Genomic DNA, 20,580 nt, shown 5'->3' with positions numbered 1-20,580 from the left:
GTGCATGTTGTTATAGCAACCACAATGGCCAATAGAAATGACGAGAGTTTGTGTACGCTGTGTCAATACTGTGTGTGTGTGTGTGGGTGTGTGTATATGTGTTAGAGAGTGACATATGTTTAGTGTGTACAGTGTGAAGGTTCCACCTCCACACTGTGAGACGAATGTCTATGCTGTTGCTGTTGTTTTTATTAGAATCTTCTGTAATGAGCATGTTTGAGTACCTTATCAGTTGGGGTGATCAGGTAAATGGCTTCCAAGGAGGGCAGAGGCTCTCTTCGTTTATTGATGTCTTCAACGACTGCAGAGATAAAGGTAGAAACAGTAAGCCAGCAGAAGCAGCTTACAGAAGCAGCTTTTCTGATAAAGTGTTTTTATCATCATCCTTTTTTTGATAATTGAAATAAAGCAGAAATAAAATGAAATATAAATATTAGATGAAAACTTACACTAAACAAAAAATGTTGCCTTGGCAACCCTCTAGTGCGTTCGGTCATTTTTTACCAAAAAAATTATTATTATTATTTTTTTTAGAATCTTTTATTTAACCTTTAATTTTACCTTTAAAAGGTACCAAACTTGGTAAAGGTTTTGGTACTTGCTATGCGAACACACACACACACACACATCATGGACGTGATCCGAAAAGGTTAAATGGTCCTGAAAAAATGGTCACTCCTTGTATTTTTATGCATTTTTCATAATAATAAACAAACTTCTATAACTTTTTTTGTTTAACTTGTTAAACTTTTTTCACTTCAACAATAATCTGCCAAGTACCAAACATAACTCTGTGCCACAAAGCATTCAAGTAATTAACAGTTAATAAATGGATCCTGACTATTCCGTAAATAAAATTTAGAACCATAAAATTCCCAAAAAATATAAAATATGAACTAAAAAACATTATCAAACTAAAATATAGCATATTCATTTCACTGAAATACAAACGGTTATTTTTGACCGCCAAAAAGTTAAAAGTATTAATAAAAACTATAATCATTTTTAAATAATACTAAAATAACACTGCTCTGATAGCATATGTACACAATATCTGTTCGGTTCCTTTATTCCAAAACCTAGCGATATAAACTCACAATTTTGACTTTTTTGACTTTTCATAACTCTCAACTTTTTTCTCAAAATTGTGAGATATAAACTCGAAATTGTGAGTAAATAAGTCAGAATTGTAAGATACAAACTCGCGGTTAAAAAATTTAATTGTAACTTTTTACTCACAATTCTGACTCGAATTCTGTTTTTTTTTTTCTCTCACAACTGCAAGTTTATATCTTCTCAGAAAAAAAAAGTCAGAACTGCAAGATAAAAAGTCACAATTACCTTTCTTAATATTTATTCCGTGGCAGAAGAAAGCTTCCATACTTTTCCAGACCTCATTTTAGCCAAATTATTGAAATCGAGTCTCCCTCGCCTCAAAAGTCAAGTCACATATGATGCTTAGCTAAACTTGTAGAACAACATTTAGTAGATGTTAGTGAGGTTTATGATTTAGAAAGTAATCCTGTTTTTAAGATGTTAATCAGATGTTTGAACTATTGTGAATATATTCAGAGCTGAAGGGTGTTGCAACTGTGTGCCATGCATAACATCTATTCATAATATAGCACAACATCTTGTCACCTATTGCTTAATTAAATGTAATGTTATGCATTCCAGATACGAGTTTAAATTGAGTTTTTCAGAATGTTTTTTGTGTCCTAGGAGCCGTAAATTTGAGTTTTTCAGAATCTAATTGAGTTTCTCAGAATCTTTTTGTGTCCTAAGAGCCGTAGGCTAGATGTTAGCAACAAAAGGGACACTTTTTTTCTTTGTTTGTAAGAAAACAATTCAAAAAGTGACTTACTAGTGATGCCCTCTGTCATAATATCAGTCATTTTGCAGCAAGAGGACAGCATCCTCATGCTGAGCTGGTCCACTATCAAAGCCTACAGAGAAAAATAGAGACCAGAAATGATGAGAGAGTCTCAGAAACAGTAAGGCCCATTTTACTCACAACAACGTCTATGCAGTACCACGCTGCTTATGTTTAACTTTAATTTATTAATATGGGAACCAAAATAAATATGCATGTGGTGTGATACAAGTGTAACAGGATGGATAAAATTGTTTGGGCTTAATTATTCACAGAGTTCCTGGTCTGCGGCTCAGGGACTCAATGAAAGATTAAAACTGTGGTGCCATGACAGAAAGAGAGAGTGGTTGCTATGGTGATGGGGTGAATGAGTTTGTCTTACCTTCCATTCTCCCTTCTTCTTCACCTTCTTGATGACATCATTCATAATCTCTGCAGAAGAAGAGAAAATTTCATCAAACATCAGATATTAGCAGTTCACTTCATACATATCTCAATAATTATCACATCTGTCATTATTCATTTACAAGTGTATTTATGTACAATTAAACAATAACTTCCATTTTCATTTTTTGTGAATAGTACTACTTATCAGGGCTTCACATTAACTTTTTTGCTCACCAGCCACTGTGGCTAGTGGTTTTCCAGTTACTAGCCACTCAGCATTTTCACTGGCAACAATTTGGATATCAATACCATGGGGAAAGCTGCCATATAGATATCTTTAATATTATCTCATAATTTGGCAGCAGGTAGGGTAATATTAGGCTGCTGTCACTTTAAGACCTGACACATGGATCCATAGTACTGAAAATGGTACACATGCTCTTTTTTACATTTTTGTACCACTTTTGCTACAGTATTCTGACTGATAAGTAAAGCTTTGCTGATCTTCTTGTAGCCTTCACCTTTCTGGTGAAAAGAAATTATTGTGGCATTTCTCTTCCATGTGGTGCCATTGCTGACAGCATGAAATGGGAAGGGGTTTTAATACCCTTTTATAGTCAACTGTCTGCTGTCTTCTGTCAAGTTTACGTGAAAACTCTCAAAGACCAGCATTTTGACATTATTTTGTTTTTGACTGTTTAACCGCAATAAGCAGCAAAAACAAACTCAATTTATTATTGAGAGGCGACTTTGGGTGTGAGCACAAGATCTGTAGGAATGAGTAAAATAATGTGCATTACGTGCAATCCTACTACGAAATTCAAGCCCTGTAACACCAACAACATTTATCCGGAGAGTAAATGAAACAAGTGAGTGAGGGGAGTCGGGTTTGTGCGTCAACTCTGTCAGAGAGATAAAAGAGCGAGGAAGCGAAGCTGGTATCGTGTATCCGTTCTGAGGAAAATGAGTATTGGAAGCGTTTCAGATATTTCCATATCGTTGTAGCGAAAAATCTATATTTTTGACAATACTACATTGCACTTGTTTATTGTGCCTTTTTAAAAGACTACAATTGAAAAAATGTATATGTTATATATAAAATTCAACCCGCTAAAGTGGCTAGTAGGAGTGACTGCTGAAATCCAGCCGCATTTGGCGGGTTGACGGGTGTTAATGTCAAGCCCTACTTATCACTATTTATACCTTTTTACTCAAAAGAAACTAATGTAAGTAGCATCTACACTACAGTCCGAAAGTTTGGGTCAGTAAACTTTTTTTTTTTTAATTTAAAAAAAGTCTCTTATGCTCACCAAGGCTGTTTTTATTTGATCAAAAATACAGTAAAAATTGTTATTTTGTGAAATATTATTACAATTTAAAGTTACTATGTTACGTACTTATGTTACATGCCACTCTAGCGGTTAATAAACAAAACTGCATGCATTTCGAGGAAGAATATTGTAGCCGGAGCTACAAGTCACGTGGGTACTGGGCATCTAGCTCAGTCTAAAATAGTCTGAATTTCTGAAAATAAACACTTATTATATGCGTATACCATAGTGAAAAAGGTTACATAGTATACCTTTAAAATAACTGTTTTCCATTTTAATATATTTAAAATGTATTTTATTCCTGTGAATCAAAGCTGAATTTTCAGCATCATTTCTCCAGTCTTCAGTGTCACATCATCCTTCAGAAATCATTCTAATATGCTGATTTGATCAAAAAACATTTCTTATTATTATCAATGTTGAAAACAGTTGTGCTGCCTATATTTTTGTGGAAACCATGATACAGGATTGTTTCGGAATACTTCGATAAGTAGAACAGCATTTTGTAAAATTATAAATGTCTTTATTGTCACTTTTGATAATTTTTTTTTGCATCCTTGCTGAATATAAGTATTAATTTCTTTAAAAGAAAATCTTATTGACCCCAAACTTTTGAATAATAGTTTACCTTCTTTTAGATTTAATAGCTGTTGTTTTAATTTAGTAGTTCTTTGACAGTTTAGAACAGCTTTAGATTCATCAATGGGCATACAATCATGAAGCAATTAAGAGCAGCTTTTGTCTGCGGTCGTGTCTGCGTCATACAAAATATATATACAATGCGTTATATTTGACAGGAAGCAGTTAGTTTGTTGGCTAATGAATGATGTTAATGGCTAGGAGTATATAAATATCTTATACAATCAAAAAATGATGGTATCTCTCTATCACTCCTTTCATCATCTTTTGTGTGTGTCTGTATGTGCCCATTCTGTCCCTGTCACACCTGAGCCTGACTGTGCCCGCTGGTCCTCTACTAAAATGGATTATCTCACTCCCCTCCTTTTACTTGCTTGCTTTCTCTGTCTCCTTTTCTTTCAGCAGAGCTTTTTGGCATCCATTACATTAAAATTCACAGAAATGTCTCTCAATAAAGAACACTTTGACTGCTAAAAAGGAACCATATTTAAGAAATCCAGTTCATCTGGTCATGCAGGTAAATAATGTTTTAATCAGGCATGTAACATGGACTGGCTGGGCCCCACCCAGTAGGCTCACAAGGTCATGCTCACAATGTATTTATATTCCAATTGTGTCTTTATACTTTTTCCCTATTATCTTATGCTAATTACAGTGCAATTCTCTGGAGCAAAGCTAAATTTTAGACTACAAATGTCTAATTTAACAAGAATTGAACCACAGGTAAGTCTAATTATTCATTACACAGGTGTCCAGCAGACAGTTGACTATAAAAGGGTGTTAAAACCCTTTCCCATTTCATGCTGTCAGCAATGGCACCACATGGAAGAGAAATGTCACAAGACCTGAGAAAGAAAATCATTTCTTTTCACCAGAAAGGTGAAGGCTACAAGAAGATCAGCAAAGCTTTACTTATCAGTCAGAATACTGTAGCAAAAGTGGTACAAAAATGTAAAAAAGATGGAACTGCAACCATCTCACAGAGACGTCCAGGTCGTCCACGAAGTTAACACCTCAACAGGAGTGTCTTCTGATGAGAAGGGTTGAAGAAAATCAGCATGCAAGTTCACTGCAGTTATCTAAAGAAGTAGAAAGCCAAACTAGGGTGACTATTTCCCATGACACAATACGGTGTACGCTGCAGAGGAATGGCATGCATGGGTGCCGTCCACGAAAGAAGCCTCTCCTAAAGCCCAGGCACAAAAAAGCCCACCTAGAGTTTGCCAGGGCCCATGCTGACAAAGATGAAGACTACTGGGACTCTATACTCTGGAGTGATGAGACCAAGATAAATGTTTTTGGAACTAATGGCTTCAAAACTGTATGGTGTCGCAAAATTGAGGAATACAAAGAAAAATGCATGGTGCCTACAGTGAAACATGGTGGTATCAGTGTCCTTATGTGGGGCTGCATGAGTGCTGCTGGTGTCGGGGAGCTGCATTTCATTGATGGCATCATGAATTCACAGATGTACTGCTCTATACTGAAAGAGAAGATGCTACCATCACTCCGTGCCCTTGGTCGTCATGCACTTTTCCAACATGACAATGATCCTAAACACACATCTAAAGCCATTGTTGGATTTCTGAAGAAGAACAGGGTGAAAGTGATTCAGTGACTCCTGATCTGAACCAATCAAACACCTATGGGAAATTCTGAAGAGACAAGTTGAGCATCACTCTCCATCCAGCATCCAGTCTCTAAAAGAGGTCATTCTTGAAGAATGGAAAAAGATAGATGTTGCAAAATGTCGCCAACTTGTTCATTCCATGCCTAGAAGACTTGGTGCTGTCATTAAAAATCATGGAGGCCATACAAAGTACTAGATGTAGTAGTTTTTGTTGTGGGGTGTACTCATTTTTGCATCACCCTAATTTGAGTAAAACTGAGAAATGTGTAATCTAAGTTATATTATTAACCTTATTTTCATGTTATAAGTTAAACAGATGTTATATTAAACTTAGTCTTGTCAACATTTTGGAAATTGTTTTTGTGTTCATTGAGATATTGTTTAAAATGTTACTTTTCAAAGGGGGTGTACTTATTTACGCTGAGCACTGTATGTGTTATGCTAATGCTTCACATGAGAATGAAAGCCATACTGTTCTGTATTTACAAAAAGGGAACTTATTCAGTGTGCACCATTCCCTCTAAAGTGCATTTGTCGCAGACTGGGAAACTGGGGCACTATCAGATGAGACCACAAAGATGTAGCAGAGACAGCGTTCGCTATGACTGCAAATTGAATCTGTATATCTTCAGAATCTCCCTCTGTGCAAATGCCAAGATTGTGCTGCTTACAGACAATGTTAAATGACAACATAGCAAATCGTTAAGAATCGAATCTATGTTTCTTTCTGTGTAGCTACTCTTTTTTGTTCTGTGGCTGATCTCTCTTATTCACTCTGATGTAAGTAATCCCATCATGCAGCGATTGGGCGGAGGCAACCATCTTTGTGTGTTGGGGCCAATATTAGCATGATTGCAATGCTAGCCATCTGGTTGTAGTGTCAGAATAAAGGCGCTCAGGGTGATTTTGTGGTTTTGACATTTGTGCCGGTGTAGTGATACAGAGTTAAGCTCCTCTGTGGATGAAAACAGTCTTGGACGAATCCAGATGGATTATGGGTGTTTAAACAGGGCATGTTTTAGTAAATGTGAAGAGATTAGCAGGCGGTTTAGCTGACAGGAGATTTAGCAATGATTCCAAATTATGTGAATGAGGGCTAAAGCTAATCAAACTGAGAGCAAACTTATTTGACCAACTGTGCCAATGAAAACATATTTGTCAAATTTCTGACCTGTTGGAAAGGGAAATGTTTTTTCATCAAATACAAATAAATAAAGTATGACTTCCCTTACAAAAGGTCATGCCAAGCCTCAGATACAAGAAAAACCAATCAAAAAACCAAGTGCAGGATGTTTCTTTTTGTAGAAACAGCAGAACTCAGAGTAGCTTATGTAATTCAAAACCTCAGAAGAGCTTTATTAATGTCTCACTTCAATGCTCATTTATTTCTCTCTTTGTAGTTTTCACCAAAACATGATGCTTTGTGCTAAGAAAATCCTCTCTGGAATAGCTATGATACTGTAGATATCGTTTTCAAGGTCGACCGACATGGGTTTGTCAATAGCTGCTGCCAAAGCCAATTCTAGAGAAAATTTAAGTACAGTTTAATATCAAATACAGTGTAGCAAATAATTGAATTTAAATTGCTAATTATTTTAAAATAACATTTTTTTTCCACGCAATATTTAGCTACTCAAAAATATTCACTCCAGTGAACAGTGTTGTTATTGTTAACTAAAACCAAATCTATTAAAAATCATCAGAAATAAATAAAATATAAGTATTAGATAAAAAAACTCAAACTTAAAAACTGAAATAAAATAGGTTTAGGTTGAAGTGCTAATAAAAATAAATTAAAGCTAAACAGAAATATAAAAAAATGACAAGGGCACATGACAAAAATGCTACAACTTAAACTAAAATATTACTAAATACTATAATATATAAATGAATAATACTAAAACAACACTGCCACTGAGAAGGCATTCAGCAGGTTGTGCGTTGTACCTGTACGTTTCTTTCGTATTTATGTTGATTCATGAAGGCAGAATACATTTGAATGAAGATTTACATATTTAATAGACCATCTATTATATTCTATTATTTACTCACTTTCCAATTTTCACACTGAATAAGTTTAATTAATCTATATGCTTTTTGTGTTACTTTACTATTTCTATTCCTAAAAATAACAGCAAGCGCATGCCCTTTCAGAGGTATATGCTAGGTCATGTCGTTCTCAGCTGTCTCCAGAGGACACTTCATCTAGTCATGTGACATCAGTACAACCCCCAATGGCCTCACTTCACTTCAGCCCATGTTCAGCCTCCAGGACTGAGGTTAAAAGCATTTTACAGTACAAATGGGGTTATACTGCAGCAAGTGAAGGGGAAAAATACAGAGAAGGACAAAATGAATGTCAAACAACAAAGGCTTCTGCAATATGCTCAACAAAATCCTAATTATTATGCATTTATAACAACATCAGAAAAAAAAAAAAAAAATCACAGCTTCTTGCATTTTATACATTCATTGTATTGATTTTGCTTCCTCGCTGATCTGTAGCCTTTTCAAGAGGTGAATTTTTGCAGTGCAGCAGAACTATACTGGATTAAATCATACTGTACTGTACAGACTGTAGGCCGGGTCTGAGTTACTGAACTCCATTTATTTCTTTTCCTCCTCGTATTGGGTAATAAAATGTACCGCAGTCTATCAGCTATTTATCACTGCAGGCTGGATCGCTCCAGCACTGACTTTCTCAGTAAGGTGCTGGATAATGTGTTTGGGTTTGACTGATTTATCATATCAGCTGGGTTGAAAAGTGACACTTACGCAAGATAATTATAATTCAATCAAATGGTAAATTCCATTTATGTGCATTAAACATTTCAGTTCAGATTCCACTTGGAATTAAAGTCAACATGAAATCAAAATTGACTATTCTATGGAATACTGCAGTATTTATTCGAAATAATTTATCATTAATTCTTCAAAATGAATATACTTCCCCTCCTCCTGCAACAGCACAAGGGCGGGCACAACCTGCACAACCTGTCATGAGATCGACCAATAGCAAACCAAAACGATTCAATCAATTCCCAATTGGCAAAATCAAGCCCCGTCCTACATTTATTCTTGTTTGAGAAGCCGTTTCACTTGAATATACATCACAATATGGAAGAAAACACTATCGCAACTTGTTTTAATGCTGACATTAAAAGGCTTTGCAGAAAAACATGTTCTCTCGATTCATGTCAGGCTGATCTTTGCATCACATCGCAAAAAGGTAGAAGACAGTGCAGATGCCCTCATATAAGAGCTCACAATATGTATGAACGACCCACTGTTTCTGTCTCACGCTCTTTCACTTAAACACTGAACCTCTCTCCTGAGTACACCAACTGGAACTGGAGCTCTTCGCTCTTCATATATTTAACCTTAATGTAGATGTCTTAATTAAGCACAAGCTGTAGTTTGCAATAAAAGTAGATGTTTGGTTAAATTACGCTATATCTTACAGCTGCAATCAAAGCTGGCTTAAGCGAGCTTGTTTGGCTGTGCAATCGCTGCCTGGTTTAGAGTGACTGTCTACTAGTTAAGTCTAGGCAATTTATTGAAAATTCACATAATATTCCAAATGATTTTGCTGATGATATTCAAAAGCAATGTTAATGTACGTTATTGAATGAATGCATGATTATTAACAATTTAAATTAATATTTAAAATAATCATTCTGTCTAATCACTCAAATATGTTCACAGAAGGCCTTTTTAATGTATTTTCATGTATTTAGCATTTTTATGAAAAATGCTATCTGTTAGTATTTTTCAAATTTGTATAGAATTAGTTAATTTATTATGAGTGGAGAGTGGACATTTAAATAACATTTTTAAAAATATATTAATTATAATTATGATAATTTATATAAGTGGAGGAATTGGTTAGGTTTGATTAAAATGCTTTACATTTTAAAAAAATATATAAATATGAGGGAAGAACAAAACACTAAACTTGGTCAAGGTATTATTTGAGGGGTTAAACTACAGGTTTTATTTGACTATACATAATCATAATCAGTTATTAATATTTCATTGGCTCTCTCTTGCATCTGTTCATAATTTCTTTGTACGACAGCCTGGTCAAATATTATGTCTGCACAATTTGGCATGTTTCATTGCATTATCACAAATAAAACTATTTATTCCAAGCACAACTGCACAATATGTAGAAAATATACCTTTTTTCATTTTATGTATTTTACTTCAGAATGATGTATCCTCTTCTATACAATAAGGTTTCATTTGTTAACATTAGCTAACTACATTAGTTAACATGAATAATTATAAAGCATTTATTAATCTTAATGTTAATTTTTACATTTACTAATACATTTTTAAAATCAAAATGTTTATTTCTGAGTCAGTTAAGGCACTATGAACATGAACTATTGTATTTTTATTAGCTAAGATTAACAGATTTACTAGTTATTATATTAATTAATGTTAACAAATTAGATCTTATTGTACAGTGTTACCAAGATGTCATTCTAAAAATCAGAGCAAAAACATATTTAGATAAATAATAAACCCAGCTGTACTACTGGTCAGTACAAAAAAAAAAAAAAAAAAAAAAAAAAACACTCATCGCTGCAGATTTAACCCTCTATATTCCCAGGCTCCCTCAGGGCACTCTCATTTCATGACCCACTTTTATGCTCAGTCTCTCTGGAATTTTACGGCCATTTACCTTAAAGATACAGTCTGTGGTTTTCCTTATCCTGGTGGATCTGATTTGATTTTCTGATATGAAGACTAAACCTACCTTTTATTTTCAATTTTCACGTTTTGTATTGATGCTTGATTGCATCAGTGACCTTGGTGTTATTTTCCATCTTATTATTGATCCATGGTTCACTATTAATATCTGCTGAGTTGGACTGCAGACAGAAACTGAATAATTTATTTCTTCTTGAGGAGTTCTATATTAATATATAGAGAGCTTTTTTAAGGGAATTGGTGTTGTCAGAGCATCTCGTCCACACTGCAGTGTAGTCTATGCGCATAGTATCATATAATGCCCCTGAGAAGGTGACTATCCAATATTGTCCTTGTATAACAGACAGAAGATGCTCTGCTAAACCCCAACCAACGTCACAGAGTCCAAGGACAGAGCATCCACCCACACACACACACATTGACTCTGTCCTGCTGGTATAGAATTTCAGCCTGCTGAGTCATTACTCAACACACCCATTCAATGAATGTACAGAAGAGCTTTTTGAGGAAGAAAGCCAATAGTTATAATTGTAAATATTATTCATTTAATGGCTAATAAAGAATAAACTTCTATATTATTTTGTCTATATTAAAAATAAAATTGTTTTGAGGTTTGCTACAGACTACATTTGTTATTAACATTTTTAAACATTTTATTTTTTGGGTGTTTTTATAGTAAATGTTCACATTATTGATGTCATTAATCGCTTTTCAGGTGACGCAAACGGGTAACACTTTACAATAAGGTTTCATTAGTTAACACTAGTTAAAGGTGCCCAAGAATGCTTTTTCACAAGATGTAATATAAGTCTAAGGTGTCTCCTGAATGTGTCTGTGAAGTTTCAGCTCAAAATACCCCATAGATTTTTTTTAATTAAGTTTTTTAACTGCCTATTTTGGGGCATCATTAACTATACACTGATTTTGGCAGCGCCGCCCCTTTAAATCGCGTGCTCCCTGCCACATGAGCTCTCGACTATATTACAGTACATTTACAAAGTTCACACAGCTAATATAACCCTCAAATGGATCTTTACAAGATGTTCGTCATGCATGCTGTATGCATGCTTCGAATTATGTGAGTAAAGTATTTATTTTGATGTTTACGTTTGATTCTGTATGAGTTTGAGGCTATGCTCTGTGGCTAATGGCTAATGCTACACTGTTGGAGAGATTTATAAAGAATGAATTATACAGACTGCAAATGTTTAAAAATGAAAATAGTGACGGCTCTCTTGTCTCCGTGAATACAGTAAGAAACGATGGTAACTTTAACCACATTTAACAGTACATTAGCAACATGCTAATGAAACATTTAGAAAGACAATTTACAAATATCACTAAAAATATCATGCTATCATGGATCATGTCAGTTATTGTTGCTCCATCTGCCATTTTTCGATGTTGTTCTTGCTGGCTTACCTTGTCTGTGCACAGATCCAGACGTTAATACTGCCTTTCCTTGTCTAATGCCTTGAACATGAGCTGGCATATGCAAATATTGGGGTCATACATATTAATGATCCCGACTGTTACGTAACAGTCGGTGTTATGTTGAGATCCCCGTGTTTTCCGGAAGTCTTTTAAACAAATGAGATTTATATAAGAAGGAGGAAGCAATGGGGTTTGAAACTCAATGTATGTCTTTTCCATGTACTGAACTCTTGTTATTTAACTGCCAATATAAATTCAATTTTTGATTCTAGGGCACCTTTAAAGGATTAGTTCACTTTAAAATGAAAATTACCCCAAGCTTTACTCACCCTCAAACCATCCTAGGTATATATGACTTTCTTCTTTCTGATGAATACAATCTGAGAAATATTAATAAATATCCTGATGCATCCAAGCTTTATAATGGCAGTGAACGGGATCAACAAAGAAAGTGCATTCATCCATCATAAACATATTCCACACGGCTCCGGGAGGTTAATAAAGGCCTTCTGAAGCGAAGCAATGCATTTTTGTAAGAAAAATATCCATATTTAACAAACATCTTCTGTAATCTAATTGAAGGTCTGGCAGAAGCTAAATATTTTACTTCATAACTTCAACACAAACGCATCGCTTCGCTTCAGAAGGCCTTTATTAATCCCCCGGATCCTTGTGGAGTATGTTTATAATGGATGGATTTACTTTCTTGAGCTTCATACTCATTGGTCCCATTCACTGCCAGTAAAGCTTGAGGTAATTTTCATTTTAAAGTGAACTAATCCTTTAACTACTTTAGGTAACATAAACTAAGAACAATACTTCTACCGCATTTATTAATCTTAGTTAATGTAAATTTCAGCATTTAGTAATACATTATTGAAATCAAATGTTAATGATGATTAATAAATACAGTAACAAATGTATTGCTCATTGTTAGTCCATGTCAGTTAATGCATTAACTAATGTTAACAAATGAACCTTATAGTAAAGCGTTACCAGCAAAGGTAATCTAACAGTAAATATAGGGAAAATTATATAAATATGCAATATCAACCGAAACCAATAAATGCAATAATCAATTTGATTGGGCATCCCTAACTTTTTTATTACAACAGGACATATTGCTCAGAAATATGTGTGTGATGTCAAAAATCCACACTGTGTTGTTTGTTTGGCAATTTGAAAATGTTAAAAAAATATATATATATATTTCAAATCTCAAATTTAATTCCTTGCCTCATAAAAGTCAGTGTGTTTTGTAACCTTACTGTGAAGTAAAGGTTAAAAATAAAGGTTCTTTGTTGCTATTGATGGTTCTATGAAGAATCTTTAACATTGATTTTTTTTTAAATGCTCTTCATGCTAAGAAAAATGATTCTTTAAATAATTCTTCATTGAGTTCTTTGTGCAACCAAAATGGTTCTTCCATGGTATAGCTATGAAAAAAACCCTTTGGAACCTATTTTGTTTTATACTATTCTGTAGTAGTTCATTTTAGCACTGTCTGTCTCAGTAGGACTGTGTCTTTTATCCTCAGGTCTGATTTATTTTTCCCCAGAGCTCTTCACTCCGGCTCATTTTCATAGGAACGCCATAAACCCAGGCTGAACGGGAGGAATTCTGGATGATGTATTCCGAGAGAGTCAAAAAAGAGCTTGAAATAAACATTATCTTCATTCTTTATATATTAACTTGAATATAATTTCATATAAAGGCATTCCAAAATAGGTCATGCCATTGGTAACACCCAGGGAGAAACTATAAAACTCTATGAACAATTGCAAGCTCATGGCTGATCTAAATAGAAATCTATAATTCAGTTCGACTGTTGGTACATTTTGCATTCGCCTGCAGAGATTGGAAAATGTTACGCTGCTCTGTGCATCCCTGCACAAAGCTAATGCAACACCCAAATGTCAGGGCGAGTGCAATCATGGATAATGACAGGCTAGTGGTGCATTTCAGACCTAGAGAAAGCCATTCTGGTATACAGTAGACTAATACACGGTGTGATTTATTCATCTTCAATGTGTTTCATGGATTTCCAATTGGTCTTTGGAATTAAAAAATAAGAGGATCATTGTCAGCAAGCTAGATGACTAGCCCATTTTTTTTTTTTCATATAAATTATTCTTGTCCTACTTCACTTTGGTTGGTTTGTCATTAGTGCTGCTTGACAACGCAAGCATCTGTATTTCTATTGCTCATACGGAAATGGATGAAGACTTTTTTTCTAAGAGATAAGACCATTTTTGTCTGACAGATGATAAAATGGACTGTGGCAATGTGTTTTGAACAGATAAGCACCCATTTTAAACCAACCAAGATGGTTGGCTGGTCTTAGCTGGTAGTCTTGACTACCTAAAAAGTGCTCAAAAACCTTCTAAAACCATCCTTAGGCTTGTTTAAGCTTTAGTACCGATCACTGTTCTTACAATATGTAAGATCTAGTTTGAATTGCTACTGCCTCTTTAATTCCGCTCTGTCCTTCATTTAACCCCTCATTCTTTTTTCATTCAGACTAGAATTAATCATCATTAACTGCTATTTTTATCCTGGTGTGTGTCTGGGTTCGATGGGTTCTTTATATACAATGGAGGATTGCTTATGTATTGAATTGGAGAAGAAAGCTAACCTTGATCAGTAGCTACTGAATGCAGTTCTGAAACAATAAAGAGCCACATACTGGATCCATGCTCTCCAGTGCTCATTCATACTCTCATATATTAAAACTTGTCCATTGTCACAAATGGTTCTCAATACGTACCACGTCATATACAGGCACAGTCTCTCTCTTTGAGTGTTAAGGGAGTTATAAATGTCCTCCGTTCAAGTCAAGCATGAATCACACGCTTACAGTTTGCTTCAAGGCACATTGACTGTCGTCTCTTCACTTGCCATACACAAGTATACACATTATGATCAAGGACTCTCGTCTTAAAGGTGCAGTAAGCGATTTCTGAGAAACACTGTTGATATTTGAAATCAACCCAAACAAACACTCTCCTTCACAATGCTGCACACTCTAAAAACTAATTCAGGGGACCTTTAGTCATTACTTAAATATATATATTGTTGTGAAATAAAAAATCAAGTTCTGAAATGCTGTTAGACTTTTTACTTGTAATTGTTATTTTATTGAGCTTGGATGACACACAAATTATGCCTAGTGATTCGATATACTATCATGATTTGTCATAGTTTAACATTTTCAGTTAATCAAAAATGTATTTAATTTTAAGTTATGTTAATGTAAAATACAATCTGATGACGTGTAAACGTGTTTCATTGTTTTGAGTTTTGAGTATGAACACTTCTTTTAATTTAGACGAACTTAAGTTAAGTGAAACTGGGCTGGGATTTATATTTCCCATCATGCTTTGCCCATGGCACTTGAAAGGGAGGGTAAATGCTAAAATTAAGTGTTATATAATGTTTTTTGCACAAGATTAATGGTAAGGGAGATTTAGCAGTAATTAGTGTTTTGTTATGCTAATTTAGAAGAGTTTCTGTTAATGTGGGTTTTTGGAGATTTACCATCATGGTGACAAGCAGTGCTTGGTAAGTTCATGTTACTTAGAAATGCGTTTTATTGTGTCCAAAAAGTGTCTTCACCTTACTTAAAACATTATGTTGGATCAACTTAAATAGTTGCATTCATGTTGACAATTATTAAGTTCATGTTACTTAGAAATGTGTTTTTATTGTGGCAAAATCACCTTACTTAAAACATTATGTTGGATCAACTCAAAATATTGCTTTGAATTAATGTAATTCTCCCAATTGGTTTAAGTTAAAAATTCTAGTGGAAAACGTTAACATATTTTTTTTTTTGTTGAACCAATGTTTTATTTTTTAGAGTGTGGGTTAAAAAGTTGGGTTGAAAATGGACAAACCCAGCGGTTGATTTAAATGTTTGCCCAACCTGCTGGGCAGTTTTATTTAACCCAACTATTAGGGCTGGATGATTAATCGAAATCAAAATTCAGAACCTATAACCAATGTAATTTTCCCATGTCGGTTACTTCGGTTTTTTAATCCTGTTAATACTTCCCCCTTAAAAACATACTACCGCGTGTGTAGCCATGTGACTCCGCCCCGCCCAGTCAGTGGCATGAAAGTAACACGCAGGTGAACGCCGACTCGCCGAGTCAACACACAGAGACGGCGCTCGAGCGGTGAGCCTTGCGTCTTTGCTAAACTTTGTCAGTTGTATGTGTTTTAAGGGTTTTAAGGACATTCAAGCGATTTAGACGATCGGATGTGTACCGTGCTCCCGCAACTGCATTGTGGCACGAACACTCATACAATCAGCAGCTACACAAAACGTGAAGATCGCGCACACAAAGAGGAACTCTAGTTGTCAGTGCTGTCCTGTGATTTATCACTAAAGTAGCTTAGCAACTTCAAAGATATTATAGCATATATTTTTCTACTTTTGAAGGAACAACCCACAGCTTCACAATTAATAGAGAGATGGTATGACTAATTCACACACGCAATCGCTCTCATTACTTACTGGTACTGTGCAATTTATCTTTATCTGATTTACAACGAGCAGAAATCTGTAAGAAATGTTACAAACCACAGATAAAATAACTGCTGAAAGTTAGCTGTTATGTCAGATCACTCTTTCAATAGGAAAAAATATCCCACCTTTAATAGTCAAGTAAATTTACAGTACAAATCTTGTCAGTGATCAATAAGGGCAAAAAAAAAAAAAAATCGTTCATTAATCGTAATCAAGGTAAAACGTTCAGTTAATCAAGGTTTTGAGGTATTGTTTAAAAATTACTATATGGCTGGCTTAAAATGAACCCAAAATAGGTTGTAAATTAAAAATAAGACACATAATCACTAGAGGCAACAATAATAATCATAAGCAATTTAATAAATGTGTATTGTTTAACTTAATAATAAATATTCATTTATTAAACATATTAATAAATGTTAATTTCCGACATACTTTGGGTTCATTTTAAACAAGCAATAATTTTTAAACAATAGTTGAGTTAAATAAAACTACCCAGCAGGTTAGACAAACATTTAACCCAACCACTGGGTTTGTCCATTTTCAACCCAACTTGGGTTGTTTTTAACCCAACATTTTTTAGAGTGGATGTCTCTTTATCATAAATGAATTAATGCTTTGTGAAAAATAAAGCGAAGATGATGAATGAACGACAGAGAAGAACAAAAAATTAACATACAGTACACAAGAGTATATAAAAGCAAGAGTTCGTTTTTAGTCGACAGCAGCACACCAGCTCCAGACAAACAATGACATGCAAAACTGTCCTGTTATTATAGTTAACATTACAACAACAGCATATATTGGTTCTGTGAAACATAGCAAAACCAATGTTACTCACGTATGGAGCAGAAACAACGCAACCTCCATTTTCAGGCCTTCCCTCTTCCAACACTGGAAAGCTTTTTCTAATATTAACATGGGTCTCTTTTGTAATGTCTCTCAGCCATCTCTCTTTCTACAGTCTTTCTTCAAATCTCCCTCTTGCTCACTCTCTCTCCTCCCCCATCATGAGTGTATATGCCCCCTACTGCTGATTGGCTGCTCTGTCCAATCCACTTTCAATGGTGTTTCTCAGAAATCACTCACTGCACCTTTAATTCAGCTTCTTGTTATGAGTGTTGTAACCAAAGGGGGTGTCATATACCCCTCATATAGGTTTTGTTTGTGGATGTATATCTGAGAATCCCTCCAGATGTTCTTTATGACTAATTTTATTGGTAAAATAATATAATACATTTATATGTAATTATCAAACATAATAAAAATGATATCAGTTGATGTGTTTGCAGTATGCAGAATCAAAATCTTATTATACAAAGAGATTTGTGGAGAAATAAAAGGAAATATGTTTCCCTGAATACTGAATGTATTTGGCTAAATCTGGCAAGTAGGGCATAGTATAAGCTCAATTCATGAAAATGGATCAACAAATAGGCAGGCTAACAAAAGAACTGGTTCATTCAGAACTAGACTAATGCCTATGAAAGACCCTTTAGACAAATATTATGAGTCACTCACACATATGCTTTTCATATCTACATTACATCCAACAGTGCATATGTACATTTCCCTGTGAATATTGCATATTTTAAACATAAAAACAAAACAATTACAATCTAAGCAAGGATATACGTGCATTTAGCCAGTCTCCCTCTCATCTATTTGCTCTCTATCTGACCCTGTGTCTGATCTGCATGATGTGTACTGGATCTCATATCCCTGGAGAAGACAGTGAAACCAACACACGCGCGCACACCCACGGCACATCAGACCACAGGAAAACCAATCCATCATCCTGTGTGTGAGGAAGACAGAATACAGTGCAGGTTTTCGGAGCACTTATGCCTTTTAATGATCAGGTTTCAGTCAATACTGTGTCCCTCTCATTTGGGCTGGACAATCCAACAGCATTTTCTCTATTATGCCATATTTTCCATTCTTGCAGTCAGCAGCTGTTTAAACAACATTAGCTGATACATGAAACAAACTCAAAATGTTTAATATGATTCTGTTGAATGGTGAGGGCATAATACATGGGTCAATGACAAATAATTGCTGTAGGTCTAAGGAAATGTTTTTGGAAATACTTAAAGTCTTCCTGTAGTCAATAATTTTATCCCTTAAAACTCATCTTTGATCACCAAAATTATTTTTTTTCCCTGTAAAAAATATCTTAATGCCTTAAAATAGCTTGAATGTAACTCTACACCCTTGCCTCATTTAGTATTCACGGATCAATGAATATGCTAATTAGCCACGCCTCCACTCGCTCGCGCCAGATCAGAGATGAACTCGCTCAACTTACTGAGGTAAACGCTGCACAAATGGTTTTGCTCTTTACAACGTCGGACACATAACGTTAATTAATATAATTAGCCTTTTGCTTGACTACATTATCAAACAGCTAATAATGTGTTGCTAATGTTACACAAACCATGTTCCCGTTCGCTTGTCAGAGTCAGACAGCTGCCTTCTAACACTCAGTACAAACGCTTTGAACAACTCTGAACGTCAGTGGAAAAATAGTTCATCATAACATCGTAATATAAATCATACACTTACCATATTGCTAAATCTACATGATTTTTCATATCAACAGAAAAATATACCACTAACGTTACGTGGCTTCTCTCGAGAGTCCCCTGCTAGTTCATCGTTAACAATATGCTAAAGCCCGCCGGCACCTTGACGTGATTGGTTAGAAGCAGGGTTGCCAGGTTTTCTCAACAAAACCCGCCCAATTGCTCCTCAAAACACGCCCAAAAACTAGCCCAGTCGCATTTCAGGGGGGATCCCACAATAAAAATCGCAAAATTCGCATTCCATGGACTAAATATCGCGTTATTTTGGGTCGATTCAACCCGCGGACATGAAAAACAACCAGTGGCAACAGTGTAAAAGTAGCCCAATTCCGCGGGAAAACCGCGGACTTGGCAACATTGGTTACAAGGTAGTTTGTGACGTCACATACACCAGCGATTCCAAACCGCGGGGTTTTTTAACTGCAGAAAATATGGTGCGTTCAAGTCCTCCTGGGAAGTTCGTATTTACGAGGTGGGAAGGGAAGTCGTGTGTACGATGGTAGGTGCGTTCAAGTCACTTTCGTCGGAGTATGATGGCGGTGTGCCTTTTCTAAATTAATAACACAAAATAACAACACTTCTGCTTCTAGAAAATGTAGAGCAAAGAATGTGCATTAGTTGTATGTTGCTTTTTTATGTTTTTTAATTAATTTATGAAGCCATTGTAAACTTTATTGTTACATATTAAATTTTTACATTGCGATGCTATCGTATTTTTTTGCTGGTAATCAGCTTACTTCGTTGTAAATAGAAAAGCCTGACAATGTCACTGCTAAATACCTGTAAGTATTGTGTTATTTAGGTGCGTTCACGCGGCCTCGTAATTCCTGTAGTTACAAGATTCCTGCTTGTAAAAAGCATTCACGTCCTCGTAGAGCTCGTAATTACAGCTTGTAAGCTGGGAGTTTTCTGAAAGCTCCCAGATGTACCACGTGGCCGCTGTACCACCTGACCGCTGTAGATTGATTTATTAGGCGTTGATAGTGGTGCCATGGAAACGCAAAATTTCCAGTCCAAGGACCAAAAGGATGTGAACAGCTCCGAATATAACGTCACGTGTTGTCATTTCAAGATTCCGGTAAATACGAGGTGACGTGAATGCAGCTTTACACTATGTTTCTGACTGACACGCCCCCAACTCGTACAGATCGGAGCTTAAAGAAAATTACGAGCTTCCCACTGGTATTTACGGCATTGTGGTGGCGTTCATGTCGGTTCTGCTCGTAAATACGATCTTTCCGACATGACTTGAACGCACCAATATTCAGCAATGGTGTTGACATGAATTTGCACATGGTTCGTCTTAAAGCATATTAAAAACACCACATAGACATATAAACAACAAAAACATGATTTTCACCTCAGGCGATATATAATTTTTTTGGTTTAATATGCTCCTCAATCAAATTTAGACAAAATAATCATAATTTTAAGATGTTTTTCTAACATAT

General features: G+C 35.3%; 2 protein-coding genes across 5 annotated transcripts in view; one reads left to right on the top strand and one right to left on the bottom strand.

The window, feature by feature from the left end:
• stxbp1a (syntaxin binding protein 1a) overlaps window positions 1-20,580 on the bottom strand; it is a 42,182-nt gene that overhangs the window by 20,101 nt on the left and 1,501 nt on the right. For both annotated transcript variants that reach the window (XM_048165230.1, XM_048165231.1), the window contains exons 2-4: window positions 2,256-2,305; window positions 1,865-1,946; window positions 225-301 (exon numbers count right to left, since the gene is read on the bottom strand). In XM_048165230.1, the coding sequence (XP_048021187.1) occupies window positions 225-301; window positions 1,865-1,946; window positions 2,256-2,305 (209 nt within the window). The remainder of the gene's footprint in view (window positions 1-224; window positions 302-1,864; window positions 1,947-2,255; window positions 2,306-20,580) is intronic.
• The window catches only part of niban2a (niban apoptosis regulator 2a), a 34,299-nt gene continuing 32,553 nt past the window's right edge, over window positions 18,835-20,580 (top strand). Inside the window, exon 1 of one of the 3 annotated variants that reach the window (XM_048165229.1) lies at window positions 18,835-18,856. Coding sequence is in view for 1 of the 3 variants with exons in the window: in XM_048165227.1 (XP_048021184.1) it covers window positions 19,626-19,632 (7 nt within the window). In the remaining 2 variants the exon portion in view is untranslated. Of the gene's footprint in view, window positions 18,857-19,536; window positions 19,633-20,580 lie in introns of those variants that run through there. The other 2 variants (XM_048165228.1, XM_048165227.1) reach the window with 2 other exon arrangements.

Source organism: Megalobrama amblycephala, linkage group LG18 (genome assembly GCF_018812025.1).
Source record: "Megalobrama amblycephala isolate DHTTF-2021 linkage group LG18, ASM1881202v1, whole genome shotgun sequence".
Taxonomy (NCBI): domain Eukaryota; kingdom Metazoa; phylum Chordata; class Actinopteri; order Cypriniformes; family Xenocyprididae; genus Megalobrama; species Megalobrama amblycephala.
Note: the sequence above shows the minus strand (reverse complement) of the source record. Positions and strands in the feature narration are given on the sequence as shown.